Source organism: Gobio gobio, assembly GCF_949357685.1.
Source record: "Gobio gobio genome assembly, chromosome: 21".
NCBI classification, from domain to species: Eukaryota; Metazoa; Chordata; class Actinopteri; order Cypriniformes; family Gobionidae; genus Gobio; species Gobio gobio.
Genome location: NC_137117.1, coordinates 42473469 through 42492962, shown reverse-complemented (window position 1 = coordinate 42492962; position 19494 = coordinate 42473469). Strand labels below are relative to the sequence as shown.

At 39.9% G+C, this 19494-nt stretch overlaps 2 protein-coding genes across 4 annotated transcripts; one reads left to right on the top strand and one right to left on the bottom strand.

Moving 5' to 3' along the window:
- Positions 1–2559: 2559 nt before the first annotated feature.
- Positions 2560–3867, top strand: LOC307117291 (uncharacterized protein F54H12.2-like; the record flags this gene model as incomplete). The annotated part of the gene is made up of 1 exon (XM_079802077.1): positions 2560–3867. One exon carries the CDS (start codon positions 2560–2562, stop codon positions 3865–3867), a length of 1308 nt encoding a protein of 435 aa, XP_079658203.1.
- A 2241-nt stretch (positions 3868–6108) lies between these two features.
- On the bottom strand, positions 6109–12953 carry LOC307117523 (uncharacterized protein). 3 transcript variants are annotated; one of them, XM_079802413.1, is made up of 8 exons: positions 12921–12953; positions 12381–12437; positions 12254–12292; positions 12076–12156; positions 11942–11986; positions 11752–11850; positions 11416–11667; positions 6109–11303 (listed from the first exon to the last, which is right to left on the bottom strand). In XM_079802413.1, exons 1-8 carry the CDS (start codon positions 12937–12939, stop codon positions 10642–10644), a joined length of 1254 nt encoding a protein of 417 aa, XP_079658539.1. In that variant the 5' UTR covers positions 12940–12953; the 3' UTR covers positions 6109–10641. The 3 variants fall into 3 exon arrangements, with proteins under 3 accessions (XP_079658539.1, XP_079658540.1, XP_079658541.1); XM_079802414.1 differs by having other exon boundaries at positions 12900–12924; XM_079802415.1 differs by having other exon boundaries at positions 12519–12922.
- Positions 12954–19494: the final 6541 nt, after the last annotated feature.

Here is a 19494-nt window from a genome sequence, read left to right as displayed (position 1 = left end):
AACGCACTGTTGGTGTACGTCTTATTCTTTTGCATAGGCTGACACGATAACATGGCTGAGCTTATGAAGGAGACTTATTATACGCCATCCAACCCTGGCTCTTTAGGGGGTAAAAAGCGGCTAAAAGATGGTGTCTTTAAGGCTAGCGGTGTCCGTCTAAGCGATAAACAGGTTGCAGATTGGCTGGCCGGGGAGGATGCTTACACATTACATAGGACAGCTCCTGTAAAATACAAACGTAACAGAGTAATGGTGTATGGTATTGATGCGCAGTTCCAAGCGGATCTTGTGGACATGTCGATGTATTCCAAGGATAATGATAATAATAAATATTTGCTGACGTGCATCGATGTATTTAGCAAGTATGCATGGTGCCGAGTGTTAAAGAATAAGAGCGGCGTTGTGGTTACTAAGGCGTTTGAGTCTATACTCGAAGAGGGTCGGGTCCCACAGAAATTACAAACGGACCAGGGAAAGGAATTTTTTAACAGACAATTTCAAGACTTGATGAAAAAACATGATATTAACCATTTCGCCACGGCTACCGATTTGAAAGCTAGCGTCGTGGAACGTTTTAATAGAACATTAAAAAGTCGCATGTGGCGATTTTTAACCGCTACAAATTCGCATCGATACATAGATGTTTTACAAGATATTATGGATGGTTACAACAGCAGTTATCATCGCAGTATTAGGATGAGACCATTGGACGTTAACAAAGAAAATCAGTCGGACGTGTTTCAAAACCTGTACGGTAATATAAAAAAGAATGAAGTGACCGTATTCAAATATAAAGTCGGAGACGTTGTTAGGATATCTAAAGTTAGAGGCCCGTTCGCCAAAGGATATGAACAGAACTACACAGAGGAATTTTTCACCATATCCGCATGCATCCCGCGTCAACCTCCGGTATACAGACTGTCTGATTATGACGGGGAGCTCATCGACGGGGTTTTTTATGAAAAAGAATTGCAAAAGATTATTGTGAGCAAAAACAAATCTTTTAAGGTGGAAAAGATTTTAGGCCAGAAAAAACAAGGGCGATCTACACTGTTGTTAGTGAAATGGGTAGGATGGCCTTCAAAATTTAATAGCTACGTCGATAAAAAAACTCTGGTGGATTTGCAAAAACCCTTTAAACCCACAGACGCATAACAAAGCGGGGCAATCGCGTAAAGGACTATCATGGATGACAACGGGTTCTACGTGACATTACCATGCAATGCTTCACAGGGTGTCTATCCTGAAAACCGTATATCAAGTTACAGAACAAGACTATCTACATCCATCAACTTGAAAGGGAAATGGGAAGTAGGCCTCGCCGAAATCGAATATCCTAGAAGTTGGTACACCGTTAATGACGAAGATGCTGCATTCAGCCTACACATGGCGCCACTACCTACCGAGAAGGACTTAAATAAACACGTGGAGATCAAATTTAAAGAATTCATCCTATCCACTGCCCCACCACCTAGCGAGAAGGACTTAAATAAACCCAGGGAAAACAAATTTATAGTAACGAGGAAACTGGAAATAACCAGCGGATACTACGCAACCATTCGTGATGTAACCCGGGCAGTAAATGTAGCTCTCGGTCAGACGGGGGTAATGAATTATGATCATATGCAAAACAAAGTGTTTCTGCTAGCGAAACCTAATGTATCGGTAAGCTTCCGCGGGAAACTTGCCACTATTTTTGGGTTGGCCGCGAATGAACCTCTTGGACGTTCAGCTTACCATGAAAAAGCAGATTTTACAACAAACGTCATTACGTACTCCCCTCATCAAGCTGATATCAACGCGGGGGTCTATACGCTCTACGTATACACAGACATTATCCAATATCAAGCCGTCGGGGATTCGTATGTACCCCTTTTGAGATGTGTACATATAACGGGTGAAAACAGGGATACGGTTAGTATTAGATACGACAAACCTCATTACGCATCGATCAACAAGGAGCTCATCACAGACATAACTATAGAACTGAAGGACGACCGGAACTGTGAAATACCATTTTCATACGGGAAAGTTGTTGTAAAACTTCACTTTAAACCGTCGAAACATACTATTATTTAAAAATGTCTTATCATTATAACCCCCGCCAGACGCATGCCTCGGAATATGTTAATTATTATAGAAACCAAGCAGGGGGCGGTCTTCCAGGGTACTCTGGAGGCGGGGTTATGTATGGGGCCGGCCTAGGAGGGTTGTTCAGAGGCTTGTTTAGGATGGCCATACCGTTTCTAAAAAGAGGATTCAGCATCGCTAAACCGCACCTAAAATCGGCCGCTAAAAATATAGTAACGGACGTGGTCTCAAGCGCATTATCGAGACCGTATAACAGCAACAACTCAAATACTCAAGAGGGTTCAGGTCTGATGGTGATGTCCCGTAAGAGAGTGTCTAAACCACCGGGTGTGAGGAGGCGTGGTCACCCGTTAAAGAAGAAGAAGAAAACAACACGTGGACCCAAGAAGTTCTCAGTCGCTCGCAGAAAGCGTAAGACTGTGAAACGAAACGTATCGGTTAAGAGATCCATAAAATCCATATTCTAACATGGCGTTACTGCATCGCATGTCAGGAGAGTGTATCAAGTCTGAGCTGGATTTATTCACAGTCCCGCTGACACAGACAGTCATTGAGAAAAACTGCTATTTAGAAGTACCCCCTTTATCCGCTATATCGGACTCTGCACCATTGGAGTTCTTTATAGCGGGGACCGGTGAGGATTATGTGGACCTAAATAACACATTACTGTATCTACGGCTTAAAATCACACTTCCCGATGGTGGCGACCTCCCGGACGACGCAAAGGTCGGTCTAATAAATTACCCCGGAGCTACTATATTTTCACAAGTTGACGTGAGTCTCGGTGACCGTTTGATATCACAGAGTTCCAACACATATCCTTATCGATGCATCATCGAGAGTCTCATCAACTACAGTAAAGATACTCTGGAATCGCAATTTTCGGCCGGTCTGTTTTATAAGGACACCGCCGGGGAAATGGACATTGCTGACCCCACGGGTAGTAACACCGGATTGGGGAAGAGAGCGGCATACACAAACAAGAGCAAAACACTGGAGCTGCTGGCACCCATTCACAGCGACATCTTCTTTCAAGAAAAATTAATGCTGAATGGGGTTGACATCAAAATACGCATGATCAGAGGTAAAGACGAATTCTGCCTGATGAGAACCGGGGCTGTTGCTTACAAATTAAAAATCGAGACAGCATCGCTGTTTGTCAAAAAAGTGAGCGTGTCGCCATCCGTGAGACTGGCCCATGCCCAGGCACTGCTCTCGGCAACAGCCAAGTACCCTATTGATAGGGTGTGCTTAAAAAATTTCTCCATACCTGCGGGGTCGAGGGTGTCAAATCAAGAAAATTTGTTCTTAGGAACACTGCCAAAATCTGTCGTTCTTGCTATGGTAGATAACGACTCGTTCACCGGCACCTACGGTAAAAACCCCTTTGCGTTCCGTCACTATGACGTGGAATACTTGGCCCTACATGTGGACGGCCAGCAGTTTCCTGCGAAGCCTCTACAACCGAACTTCGAAGCGGGGTTGGCGGTGCGTGAATTTTACCAACTAGCTATGGCGTCAGGAAGACATCTTAAAAACCAAGCGCTCTCTATCGACAGGAGTGATTTTCTCAACGGATACTCGCTTTACGCCTTTAATCTCACCCCCGACGAAGACTGCGGCCAACATATATCCCTCATCAAGTCAGGGAATATGCGGCTTGAAGTGCGGTTCAAAAACGCGCTAACGAGCACTATTAATTTGATCGTTTACTCTGTTTTTGACAGCATTATTGAAGTGTCTAACCGACGTCAGGTTCTGGTAGATTACTATTGAAATGAATACGTTACAACTCACAGCCATCATGGATAAAATTAAGTGTAACACCTATTTTATCGGTGTCCTACCGTGTGATCAACTCCCCGAAAGTCCTATAAGGACCTATCCATCAATGACGATAATTAACACCCACCCCACACACATGCCGGGTGAACATTGGACGGCCGTTTACTTAACTGAAGACGGGGCCGCGTGTTTTTTCGATAGTTACGGCAATCCTCCTGACAGCCCCCTATTCCCACCGGACATAAATAAGTTTCTAACAGCCAATGCTGTCGATACAGTATATTCAGACACACGTGTCCAGGATTTTACATCGGACACTTGCGGTCAGCACTGCGTGTTTTTTCTGTACCATTTATCCAGGGGACTCGACTACAACCACGTAATGAGACTCTATAGTGCCGATTATATTAGAAATGATAAAATGGTTGCGCTCTTTGTGAAAAGATTAAGACCTAATGTCTGTAATGAGAAATTGTTTCAATGTATTCATTGTGTTCAGGCGTGTAATGCCTCAAATGTGACATGTTGAGAACTTGCAATATATTTGTATGGTCTATAAATAAAATAAAAAACTCTTTAAACCACCATCTTTTTTTTTTTGTTGTCTTTTATTTCAAAATTAAATATGTACTACATGTACAGAACAAAGTTATGACAAAAATATGAAAAAGTCTTAAAATTCTAACCATTGAGTCCGATCGATTTTCGGTGACTTAAACGCTGGGTCTTCTGACCGGGGTGATGAAGAGCGGGGTTTTCTTATCTTTTTAGAACGACGACTTTGTTCCAATGGTCGAGTATCAGGCTTGCTCTTTAAAGTAGTAATCAAACGTCTAACATGAAGGTTCGGGACCGTAGAAAACGGTATGTTTAATTCACCAAACGCCTGTAGAAACTCTGACCATCCTTGAGGCCTTCTGTCATCGCGTACCTTTTGAGGGGCTGTGACATTTTTTAACAAATCGACCATGTGTGAACCCTGTATAGTTCTTCCCTTGAACACAAACTCCCCGGACTCGTTCCATGCGCTGACCCCTTTAGCTTTAGACATTTTGTCTAATATGTACCGACTGTTTTTTGTGCTCCTCGATGGTACATTCTTCAGAACTTCGGTCACGACATCTTCTAGACCCCCGGTGTCGACGTTATTAGTCGGGGTGGTTTCGTCTTTATGATCAGGGTCGGAATGTGGTAGCGACAGCGTTAAAACGCTACTTTCACGGTCGCCTTGTTTTACGATCGTCAAAAACCTGCTCAGGGTATTTGTATAAAGTTTGGCCTTCTCGTATTGATTCAAATCGGTCCTGTGTAAAATATTTCTTATGGCAGAATCCAGATCATTCTCTACGGCCTGTTGAATATTCTCACGGACATTTTCATTTTTTAGCTTTTCCAGCTGATTTCGCGGTACTAAATACATCTTCTCAGCATACTCCATTACCTCTGTCTAGAGGCTATTAAGCTTGAAATAAAGGGCACTGCGATGCTCAGCAGCGGTAAAAGAAATCCACCAGTTTGGTTGAAGACACGCTTCTTGGCCAATATACCAATTTTTTTATTGGTGACAAGTTTAATTTCCGATTTCCTCCTTTTCAGTTTTTGGTATTGCTGACGATTGATAGGAATCGTTCCATAGAGTATGTTAAGGGCTACTTCGCACAAAGTTAAAATGAGCTCGTCGGATGCTGAATGTAAAATAAGACGGCGTTGTTTTGGTGTGGATTTATGTAACAGTTTTAACAGCGGGAGATGCTTACAAAGTCTGGTCGACATGACGATGATCACGTTCTTCTTTTATTTTTCGGGATATAAACCACTTGACGGTCGGAAAGCAATCCTGTTCTGAGGCGGTACTGCTCAGGAGTTTTTGCTTTATAGTCTATCATTATGTAGCCAAAAGGTTGGTTGACCGCGTCGTGATAACACTCCATAAAGTATTTTGTGTTTCCGGGGTACATCTGGCGTCCCAGCATCGCTACTTGATTGACGTCCCGAGGATTTTTAAACAGAATTATATAATTGGCGTTTAAGCTAATGGTCCGGCTGGATTTACCCTGTACAAATAAATTTTGCACTATATAAATAGCGCTGAGATTACGGTGGTGCACGTACTGCGTAAAAACCCTTTGAAGCTCCAAATTAGCGCTAGCCTGCTGCATCAAATCATCCACGATGAGAAGATTTGTTTTAGTGACAGGTAGTAAATCATCATCATTCAGACTCTCTGGTATTCCTTGCACAAATTTAATGTCATACAATTTAAGTACATCATCGTACAAAGGTTGCCAACAATCATACAACCAAACAATGTTTTCAATTTTCTTGGAAATTACATTCAAACCTTTTCCCAACAAAAGTTTTACAAAATAAGACTTTCCAGAACTGGACGGTCCACTGATAACACAACTGAAAGGGAATTGAAGTCTGAAATCAAAATCAGAGACATCACGCGACCCCCTGTGCAACATCGGATCAGTAGCCATAAGGAAGGGTGGTGAAATCAGGCAAAAGCCTCCGTTTATTATACACCACCTTAAACCTTTTAACGACTGATTTGTTGTGCAGTGTGAGAGTCTTTTTATTCCTCACAATGTTTTCAGTGTGTGCCAGGATGTATTGCGAATCATCAGACGAAGTCACATAACCATCAACCAGACCAATAAGACTGTCCAAACAGATGGCTTTGGAATTTTTAGAGTTCAGTGTTATACCCTTAGCTTTCATGCACGCTTTACCTTTGGCGGTGCGATACCCATAAGATTTCGGGCCACTGGAACAAAACTCTGTGATATAATCGCCATCGTCTACTTCACTCGTCAACTCGCCCAAATGATCCCCCAGAGGAGGGATCCAATCTCCCTCCCTAGACACAAAAATGACGCTGTCCGTGTCTGAATATAATAGCCGATCGCCGAGACGGTCCATGAGATCGTACAACTCTAGCCGCGCGTGAGCGGTTGTAAATGCCCCTACGAATACGTTAATGTCACGAGTCTCAACAACATCCCCTTTTGCAGGTAGATGTTGTACGAGCGCCACGTCTTCCGAGACAAATGTGAAATATGACAGCGCGGACGTATCACCAAATACAATTCTGGTGAAATGTTCGCAGTCTTTCACGAGGGTTGTTTGTGGCAACACGTCTCTCATCGAGAACCGGCCCCAAAGAGAATTTAAGAGCAATTTGTTGATAGCTCTCTGTGCGGGGTTGTAGGTAATCGTTTCAGGGTCAAGTTGAACCCCCTCTTTTTCAAAATACTCCCGAATGTAAGACTCTTTGTCAGAGTCCGTGATGACATTCGAAGGGTACCCCGATGCCTGTTGTTTCAATCGCAGAAACGTCTTTACGTATTCACTAAACAGACTGTCTGACCGCTGTGGAAAGTGCCACACCTCATCTATTTTCGCAACAACATAACCCTTCTCGATTGCTTTTAAAAGTTCGAGACTGACCCAGCAGCCGGCGAGAGCCCGCTCCTCATCATTATGAACGCAGTTAGTTGTCTGGTTTTGAGCTTGGGCGCATGTGCGACATAACGGGAACATGAGTTTCCCGTTGCACCTGTAAGGGAGAACGGGGTGTAGTAATTTACGGGGAGGATAGACGGTCGCTTTTATCAATCCGTAATAATTTTCGATCGGTTCGAAATCTTTGAAAAAAATTTGTGGGTGGCCGATCGGATAGCTTTTCCGAGCTTGACAAAAGGGGTACAAGCTGGTGAAATCTAGGTAGCTTATCTGCTCAGCATCATCCACTTTGTGATAGAGTTTATAAGCATTAGTACGCCCTCCAAACAACGCCTCTCGGGGTTTCAGTCTCTCTGGGGCCACATAAGTGCTCATAAATTCCATCACAGCGGGGTCTGTCTTTTTCATTTGGCCCCACTCACATTCCCATAGCACCTCGATTTGTAACCCGTACGCGTTCTGTAAAATTTCGACCTTGTCGTCAAACTGAGTCCTTAGAACACCATAGGCTACCCCCGACATGGGGTGACTCTGATGGGGTTCAAAGCGACACGAATGACCATGGTGGACGCATCCGTTATATTCCAGTCCATGTCTCACCCCGCCCTGTTCGTAGTATCCGTCTAAAAAGTAACGACCGACAGACACTTCGCCATGGTTTAGCGCATGTTGAATGTCTACGTTTCGAGTCTTTTTTACATACTCTAGCCATTCGATCGACGCGTTTGAGTATGTCTTACTTTGACGTATGTATGCGTTATTGTGCGTTAGCGCTATCGTATCGCTGTCGAGGTAAAACGTTTTGAATACTCCCATACTCACTCCGGCTAACGTCGTAAATGAGAATGGATCAAGTTTAGTACACTCTATGAATGCATCACGGTATTTAATGCATGCCTCGCGTAATAAAACCACATCATTCACGCCGTACTCGTACAACTCACGCTTGAAGTCAAACACTTTACCCCTAGTTGTGGCGTACCAGGTGTCAAACTTTTCCATATCCTTATCGGACATGTTACCATAGTTGTAGTACTTTTTGTCGGGGTAGGGACCGACATACCGCTCGTTCTCGACTGTGTTAAAGACATGTGGAAAGTAACCTTTCTCGCACGTGGATAACGATAACGCCGCGGGCATCTTCGACAACGCCATTGGCGCAAAAGCATAGCTGTCAATATAACGCTGCTCAAAAGTATCATCATACATGAAGATTAATTTACAACCCTGCAATATGACGTCGAGTGTGAGGCCTGCTTTGCAAAAATACTCCAGAATTAGAAACGAGTCAAACCTGGAAGCGTAATGGGCTATGAAACAGTAGCCTTTATATCGCGGCTGTCTGAAGCGCGTGATCAGCTTTGCAATGCAGTCGGTACCTTCGGCTACGAATTTCACCCCTTTAAAAGTGATCGCGCATACAAAATTGGCGACATGTTTTCCATTTTCATAACGAGTTTCGAAATCGTAGAAAATGTATTTTGTATTGGGTTCCTTGGGTTTTAGGGGCTGTATGAAGCACTGATGTACAGCGAGACTCGGAAGAACTTCGTGGCAATGATCACATTTGTGCGGAGCACATTTGTGCGGTTGCTTTGCTACTGTGTACCGTCTGTTACATAGTTTGCAATATTTTATAATATCGCATGGTACATACCCCCGGTCTGGGGTCGATTTTTTATGAATCTCAAAGCAATAGGCTGACTTGCAGAAACGTAGACAGTCAGTGCAATGTACGGGGCTTTTAGGAAATTTGGAACATTCAGTATCAAAACATACGTTACAAACGTGATTACAATGATGAATTCTACGATTTGTGTAACCTTTATAACAGAATTCACAGACATACGGAGCGCCGACGAACCCTGTCAGATTTTGTATCATGTAGTAATGTTCCCCATGCAAATAGAGGCATACTGTTTTCGGATGAAGCTCATCATGATTTTTGTACACTTCTATCGCCCCCGCATTTGATCTGTAAAAAACAACAATTTTGATGCCTAATAGGCTTTCGAACGTACCTATGTTATCAAGAGCGATTTTGTCATCGTTTGTGAAACCGGCGTTGTTGTGGATAATGGTCGCTAATCTTTCTAGCTCGCTGTCAAGTAATTTTGGGTTGAGAAAATGCGCTAAACAGATAGAGAAACATAATTCATTGGTCATATTTACAGGGCAAAATAACGTTGTCTTTTTACGTTTAACCACTTGATCAATCGCTATGTCAGTGAGTTTGCGACGCTGCCCGCCGCCGCGCCTGTTCATGGCTATGTTCACATCGATCTCGACCGCCTCGTCTGCTAATATCCGATCGTCGCTCTGTAAAACTTTTTCAAATTGATCAAGAACCATGCCAACGTCGTAATTATTCCCTGTTGATAAAACTGAAATAATCGGGGACTTCAAAGATGCCGCGGACATCGATAAACTGATAACGCATCTATCGCCCCCGATATCTCTAGCGACCGACACTACATCGCTAAAGGTATCGTGTAAAAAATTATGATACGTGGCCAGATCAGTGGTGTTGATTTCTCTCAGATTCATGGATCTACGCAATTGCACGCTGTTAAAACGAGGTCTCGGTAAAACATGATAACCACCAACAACCCCACCCTCGCGAATTAACGTATCAATGTCCGCGCGGGTTAGTGCCGACGTGCTTGTAGGAATGTCTGGGTCACTATTTGCTGTATGGTTAGTACTATCATTACCTGCTGATGGTTCTGGAATGGTGGCTGTCGATCGTACAGTACTGGAATTACCTGCTAGGGAAGATGTGTTAGAGGATGCCTGATGTTCAACATTATTACCCTGATTACCTATATCAGCGTATACCGTCTTGGGGGTATTATTTAAACCATCACCGTCTTGTACGTCATACATGTTTAATATTTCAGCCAATCTTTCGGAGGGGTTGATATTTGGAAAATACCCGATAGCGGTTTCCAATTGAGGTAAATCAACATTTGATGGAGGGTCTGTGTTAGCGATTTCTTCAAAATCTGAATACATATTTAACAATGTCTGTAATCTATCACCCAACTGCTGACCGTTTTGTATTTCATGAAGACTTTGTAACAGGTCTGAAAGTGTTTGGTCTGGCTGGTGGTCGTGTACCGCGTCTGCGGGAAAAGACATCTCGGTTTCCATTTCTATTTTTATTTAGTGTTATAGACAATATTACCAACAAATTGTGAAAAATAAAAAAACAACAAACAGTATTCAAAGGATCAATCAATCACATGTATAAAAAGACATATAATTAAAAAAGCAGTCATAACATGGGTAATCTATCTAGTTATGGAGTAGACGATTCGTAATAGCACCAAGAAGACTGACTTGTAGATGTCTCTCTCTCTGAATATCATTTGATTCTCTATGGACACGTGCAAAATTATCATCAATACTTGACTCCAATCTGCGGAGTCGGTTCTCAACTGCTGGCAATTCGCGTCGTAAAATAGACAACAACTCCTGCAACCATGTATCGTAGTCATCGAATCTGTAATGACCGGTAGCAAACTGTGCTTCTACATCATTATGGAACACGTTCAATCTGTTGTGAATACCTACAGACAACGCAGCTACATGATTATTGGTTGCTATCACTGCGTTATGAAGAACAACATACCGCTCGTCACTTAAATTTTGTCTTCTATGAAGATGAGCAAAATGTTCATCTATTCTGGCCATGTATGGATCGACATTCTGACCATAATCTCCTGCTTCTTCTTCTTCTTCCTCTTCGTACAAATCGGCAGGCTCCTCCAATAACTCCCCCTCCTCCGCCTCCTCTACTGCCTCCAGTTCGCGATAGGGGTATGGTGTGTCTCTACCTTGTACTGATGAGTCTCTGTCATTATCATTTTCCTCACTTGTCCATGATGAGCGGTCCCACGCATCGACCTGAGAATTTGTCCAGCTCTCAATGTCGCCAGCCACCTGTACCCCGTTATCTGTAATTTATAATAAATACAATTACAATAGAGTGGGTATCTGTAGATCAAATAAATCTATTTAAATATTGCAATAACCCAGATTATATAATCAATTTTAAGTGGGTCTTACCACGATTTAGTTCTCTGTCGGGTTGGGTCAGGTTAGAAGCTGAATCGGATCCGCTGTTATAGCGTCGCTTCTTTGGAGGTACAGCGATACGACCCCCCTCGTATTCCTCAACTTTAACATCCGAATCGGACAGCTCGGTGCTGGTGATTATCTGGTCCTGATAATGTGACGATGGACTAGTACCGGTACTTCTCTGCCGTGATTTGCGGGGTGCGGATGGTGGCTCTTGCGTGAAATCGGCGGAGATTATTTCTATATAAAAATAACAATAACGGTTTAAAACATTTTTAATAACCAGTCAACAGGTAAAAATAAAAATAAAAAATATATTTTTACCGTTGGGGTCTATTGAGTCAGCAGTGCCGGGGTGGCTCATCTGAGAATGGTGAATAGGTTTTGTCTCTTCATCGCCAGTTAAATCGACACATATTATTTCTACATATATAAATGAAAAAAGAATAGTTTAAAGCATTTTAAATAAACTGGCAATGTGAAAGAAGGGCAAAAAGAAAGCATATATATTTACCATCAGAGACGTCCGATTCCCCGGTTAAATCAATGCTCCTTATTTCTATATAAAAATAAAAAAAGTTTAGTTTAAAACATTTTAAATCATTTTAAATCGTCTGTGTGCAAAGAGAGAAAAAAGCGTTTATTCACCATCAGAATCGGTCGAATGGGACGCGTGGGTTACTGCTTGTGTTAATTCGAACCCTGGTTGTGTCACTAGGTCTGCTAATTCTAAAGACATTGTTTTAAAAAGATTATGACGATCTCTGTTTTAAAGAATAGTTTATAAAGATTTAGAATATTAAATCAGACGTAAGCATTATATTACCTTCGGCCACGTGTTGTGTACTGTCTGGTGTGCTGAACACTGTAAAATAAAATAAAATCACATGCATAATGAGAATGATAATTAAAATATGTGAAATAAGAAAATAAAAATATTAAAACATACTTACAATTGTCTATGGCTCGAAACGTTGCATTTAAGGCCTCATCAAGCCCTGTGGTTGCACCTAGAACATAAATAGACCTGTTTATGAAGGAAATATTCAGTGAATATATAATTAATAATAATAAATAAAAACAGTAATTACATATTGCCATATATGGATATTAAGAGCATAATGATAGTGGACATATAGTACAATAATAATATAATGAATGAATAAAATATCGTATTTACATTTTAAATTGAAAAAATAAATTGAAAGGTTTATAAATAAAGCAAAAAATAAAGCAATAAATAAAATATCACATTTACAATATTAATACATTAATAACGTCATTCTGTCGATCGATTTATAATTTAAACAAATCAGCAATAAATAAAATAGATTGGCAATATTAAAAACAATGAGGTTTTCCTGAAAATAAATAGCCGTTAATAGAATTTAACAGTATAACAAATAGAGCCTTAACTCCCAGGGTAAAACAATATTTAGAAGCCACTGCTGTAATTTAATATCGAAACGCACAGCGGTGAGAACGTAACATACCCAATTCATCTCGCAACATCCGCTTTCCAATATCACAATAAAAGCTGGCGCCACCGGAAACATGATATCTCGGAACATCCTCTTTCCAATTTCAAAATAAAAGCTGGCGCTCCCGGAAACATGATATCTCGGAACATCCTCTTTCCAATTTCAAAATAAAAGCTGGCGCTCCCGGAAACATGTTACAACAAAAACGCATCGAATAGAAACAAACGTCTTACTCGTGAAGAATGAAAAACATAAATTAAATCATGGATAGCCACATCAGCCCCGCGGAGTCGTGGCCAAATAGAAAAATAGGACAATAGCTATTCTGAGCATCACCCATGTAACATCCGTAAATATCGACTTAAAAGTCCTACACCTCAGGGGAACAGAATAAAAGCCGTACGTAATAGATATTATCTCAGAATGATTTAAAAACCAAATAAATGTATCACCGATAACCATAACTGGGTGAATAGAATAAAACAAAGAGATATTAGTTACTCGACAGCCAGTGAAACAAATTATAATCTAATTATGCTCAATGATCAATAAATTCTCATATTTTATTTCATGTAATGTTAAAATTAACATAATACCATCGCTCCAATGTATGATCAATATAGAATGACGTTTAAATACAACATAAGTTAAAACACCCGTTCACAGAGGGACAATCACAGCCTGATTGCAGTGGAGTGAACAATAAAATCTCATATTTAAAACGCCCGGAATATCACCAAATCGATGAATAATCAATGCAATTAACCAATGTAGAATATCCACTAAAGCATATAACTAAGCATAAATACAAATGAATAATTACCACTTGCTCATAACTTGTCCCAATGATTACTGGTGGTATGGAAAAAAGACAATCATATTTTAACGCTAATGACAATAAAAACCATTCCGAATAATAACTCCGCCATCCCATGACAGAGCGTTTAAACAGCATACATTAATTTCACAGAATAAGACATGACAAAATAACGTAGTTTAAAGCATGCCACAATATCAATATCATACCACAATATTTTTTAACAAACTAACCCAAATAACACCACAGCAAATAACAGAATAAAAAAATATCAATAGACTTACCAATAAATTCAGCCATGATGTTGATGAAAGACACGTGTGGATATCAGTTTTTCACAAGTTAAAAATGAATAGGTCCGGAACACTCCGGACTCGAATATTTAAACATGCGCGGGTATGCCCCACGCAGTGCATGGGCGTTCCTCTCTAGCTATGAACTTGGCTTTTCAATAGAACTATTGTGGATAGAATATATACTTATAAGAGACGCTAACGATTTGCTCTCGTATACTCATAATGATAGGAATTACTTTTCAAACTGATTTTAAGTAGAATATTTTTTAATTATTATAGTATATAAAGCGGATTCTACACGGTGAGTGTTTATAATTATATTTTACACGTATGGTATATTGATTTAAATTGTATAAATCAGATCTATGGTTTAAATTATATAAAGCATGTCTATGTTGATATTTTACCCATATAGTATAATGAATTAAATTGTATAAATCAGATCTACGATTTAAATGATATAAAGTACATCTATGTTGATATTTTACCCATATGGTATAATTATGCTACATGAACTACGGATTGTGAAACCACAAATATTTTTCCACGAAACTATATTAACGAATTAAAGTGTAAAGATAGCCCGTGTAAATATATTAATATACTTATTTTCTTGCAACCCGCTATACCACCAGTGTCCAGCTGATGTCGTCAATGGTCTATTATTTGTCAACGCCTGCAGGGTCTTGGGAGACAGCATGAGTGATCGATTGCTGTGATCTGAGCTGATACCCAGAGGTACAAGTGTCTGTATGAATGGATCTTATGTGTTTAAAAGCATTTTTTAGAATCATTACCATTTTCTGAGCCTTTTTTAACGATGACTGGCTCCAGCACCCCACTGCTAGATGAAGACCCGTTTGTTGTCTCAGGTCGTCGCTAATCCATGGGTTCACGGTACAGCATTCTCGATTGTCCCGTGAATGGCTGATGTGCGGAAACTTAAAGCGTCGTAAGGTTCTGCGACAAACAGTACATTGTCATACTATGAATAGACGGTGTGTGTGTGTGTGTGTGTGTGTGTGTGTGTGTGTGTGTGTGTGTGTGTGTGTGTGTGTGTGTGTGTGTGTGTGTGTGTGTGTGTGTGTGTGTGTGTGTGTGTGTGACACCCTGACTCCCTGCGTCCTGAGAGAGACTCCTCTGTGAGGTTTCATACAGTTTGAAATCTTTTTAAAACATACAAAGTTCATTTAAAAACATGTCGAATTATTTGTTTGAATCTTAATGGGTATAAATTATATCTAGAACAGTTAAAGTATTAGTATATTTATAGTAATGGTTTAAGCTGTGTTGGTTTATTCAACAGTCTTATAGGGAGATAAATATACACATTTATTCAAACTTTAAAGATATGTTTACACCCAATTTAACCTTTTAAGATTAGACTTTGAATCATTTTAACATTATAATGTATTTGGGAAAAGTTAGAAAGAAAGTCAGACTGCTCTGACATTTTAAAGCATGTCATTTTCTGTGTTTCAGTGATTTAGTATGAGGACAATCATAGCGTAATATATATATATATATATAGTAAATTAATTTAAAATATAATTCACTCAATCGTTTGAAACACACATGCATCTGCGTGAGAGAGAGAGAGAGTGACATGTTGAGTTTCCCCCTTATGATATGCTATGTTAAAACATATTTTTATCTCTTTTACTTACTTAGTTTCATCCCCCGATCACTTACTTGTGGCACTGGTGTGGACCCTCTGTTTATATACCACTCTGTTGGAATGCGGAAGCCGTCACATTGTCTGCACATCCGCTACCCCTTAACCGTCAATTTAACATGACCTCACCACTAAATTAATCATATCCAATTTGGATGTACAAAGGTCAACGTTGGTATTTCCCCATGCCGGAGGGCTGATCAATTCCAGATTGTCAAAAGACAATGGACAACACATTTCATAACAATAACCCATTCATAACCCATAACTCAAGGTCAAAGGTTCACGCCTAGGGGTGGGGCCCAGGGTCAGAGGTCAAAAACTTCAAAGACAAAGGTCACGGGGTCACCATCAATCATTATTTTTGACATTCGGTGTAGAATAATAACTACTCAGATGTAATTTTAAAAATAAAGTGAAACTAAATTATTAAGCATTTAATCAATAGTCGAGTACAGAACGCATGTGCACACAAAGTACAATGTTTCAAACTCTATAAACTCAATTATTCACACTTCAACTCCACATTGATGCTGCTTTTGAGAAAAGATCATGAATAGATAACAGTTGACAGAGTTTGCGCTTTGAATTAAATTAAAATGTAGCAACTGATAAAACATTCTATATAAATAACTTATATTTAGTTTGAGAACATAAACACTGCATACAATGCACAATGATGGTGTGTGTCGCACTTTATAATATGATGTGTTGAGAACAACACAACCAGATGTGTTAAAAATTGACACATGTTGTGTAGATTTTAACACATGTAGTGTGTGTGGTCAGGGACAACACATTTTGTGTAGATTTTAACACATATTGTGTGTGTGTGTTCTCAGGGACAACACATTTTGTGTAGATTTTAACACATGTAGTGTGTGTGCTCAGGGACAACACAAGTTGTGTAGATTTTAACACATATTGTGTGTGTGTGTTCTCAGGGACAACACATTTTGTGTAGATTTTAACACATGTAGTGTGTGTGCTCAGGGACAACACAAGTTGTGTAGATTTTAACACATATTGTGTGTGTGTGTTCTCAGGGACAACACATTTTGTGTAGATTTTAACACATGTAGTGTGTGTGCTCAGGGACAACACAAGTTGTGTAGATTTTAACACATATTGTGTGTGTGTGTGTGTGTTCTCAGGGACAACACATGTTGTGTAGATTTTAACACATGTAGTGTGTGTGCTCAGGGACAACACATTTTGCGTAAAATTTAACACACAACCTGTGTCGTTTTCTTTAACACATCTCTGTGTTACCTGTAACTCAACTAATGTGTTATTCCTCTTACACAGAAGTGTGTTGAAACCTTTTACACAATAATGTGTTATAGTTACACAACGTGTGTCAGATGTGTGTCGCATGTGACTGTATGTGTGTATTTGCCAGAGTTACTTCGTGTTTGGATGAACACTGACACGTATTTTTAACTTGTGTTTAGTCCATTGACGTTTAATAAAGTGTGTTTGACTGTTTATTGTATTACCTGGATGTTTTAGACATCATGAATCTACACACACCAGCTCTTATTGAGATGAACAGAGGTTTAGATGTTGATGGTTCATTGAATGTTTCATCTGAAGTCACCAGAATCGTGATCAGTGGCTCCTTTATTTGAGCTCTTTACCCTTTACTTGTATTATAATTCTCCTATTTCTACTATAACTGCATTTAAATCAAATATGTTTGTTATGGCATGATAACACGGTCAGAAGTTTCTTGATCAAGTCATATTCTCAAGATCTGATCCAGTTTATGTGTAAATGGATGGTACACATTTACTTTATTTGTGTGCTGTTAGCTATAAAAGTTTTGTGAAGTTAGTCCATGATCTCCAGCAGTGCAGAATGAATTCTTTAAAAATAAAAAATGTAATGTTTTCTGAAAGTGTAGAGCTGCAGCAGATACTCGTCAAACACACACATCAAGAATCAGATCATGAATCGCAACAATGGTGACAAACGCTTCATCCTGCAGTGCATGCTGGGAGTCATGGATGAGTTTTGTACTATGGTGACTCCCAGAATGCATTGCGGGATGAAGCTTTTGGTTTGTCACCATTATTGAGATTAATGAGCTGATTCTTGATATGTGTGTGTGCCTGTGTGACACCATAGACTAGAACATCCTGTGTACACTGGGTATCTAAAATCAAATGTGCAGATAATGACAACAATAACATTAAAAAAATAATTAATAACTGAAAATATTTTTTACAATGAAGTTTCACATATCAAACACTTGCTGAGCTCAGCAAATGTATGTGATGATAACATTTTCATCTGATCATAATTTTCTCATGGTAATTTTTGTTGCTTCAAATCTGTTTAATAAACACACAGTCACAGCAAACAGAGAAAAACTGATGTGAAAGAGTCAAGGGTCAAGAGGTCAAATAAAGGAGCCACTAATCACGACTCTGGTGACTTCAGATGAAACATTCACTGAATCATCAACACAAATCCTGTTCATCTCAATAAGAGCTTCTGTCTGACAGAAATAAAGTCAGTCTGGTCAGTGATAACAAGTGAAAAGCGGAGAAAGCATTTGAAAAAGACATTGAAAAAGAGGCATGATGTGATTGGCTGCCAAAACACCCACTGATGTTCTATCCAGAGTAACATTTAACACACATTGTGTGTTATATCTACACAACATGTGTCAAAATAGCATCAACACACTCAGTGTGTTGTTTTTTAACACATCTCTTTTTAGAGTGTAGCTACTGTATATTCTGTATATAACGTTAACAATGCGGTTTTGTTCACATTTTCTTGCAGATACCTTGACCAGAGCACAATCGGTTATCTTCATCCAAGAGACCTACTGTTGGACAATCGTTTCGGCTTTCAAGGTAAATAAATTGTTAGTCACAATGTCTAGTTACTGGGCTATAAGGAGAAGAATATTGAAAGGAGTTGAGATGGACAAACAGGAAATTGCAGCTGTTGGAAACTTAAACAGTATGGAAAATTGTGCCTTTAGTTGTTGTTTTATTTATATATATAAATATATAAAATATAATTTTTTTTTTTAAATGTAGATTTCCAGAATGAGAACCAAGCCCTGAGGGAAAGCAATGCACGAGCAGGTGAGAACATGCACTCTTTCTTAAATTTTACTTCTTTGACTGTGATGTAGGTCCAAAATTACCAAATGCCTTTCATTTTGTAGCTTCGGATGGCAGCGGCTCACTTCAAGAGCAGGTGAAGCAAGTGAAACAATGTTGATGACGTTTGCTCGTACTGGGCAATCAGGTACAACTTGCAAACAACACCTGTGGTTGTTTAATTCCCACTGGGGCCACCTGTACATGTAGTAGACCTAGTTGTAAATGTCATAGTTTAGTAGTTGAGGGACCAGGACTGACTGCTTTATTCTTTTATTCTGTGAACCCCTGTAGGTGCAGATCAGACACTAATGCTGCGACGTCTTGGAGAGTTTGGCGATGTTGTGCGTAGCATGGACAACAAAATGGACACTATGCGGCAACATTTCAGTGCCAATGTGTCTTTTGGAGAGTTTTCCCTGCCAGGGGGTCTGTTACTCCCCCTAGACAACCCATTTGGCGTTGCTTGACAACAGTTTGAGGCAGGATAAAGAGCTCCAGTAAGTGTGCTGATTTTGTTTATAATGCTGTAGGGTAATCTAAAAAGTAAAATTTAAGATTGTACACTGCATATTCTACAGTCTGAATCCACAGCCTGTCACATTTTTATATTTATGTATGAGAAGCTTCAGAGATATGTAATTTGTAACACTTTTTTGTATTTTCAGCTTCGGTT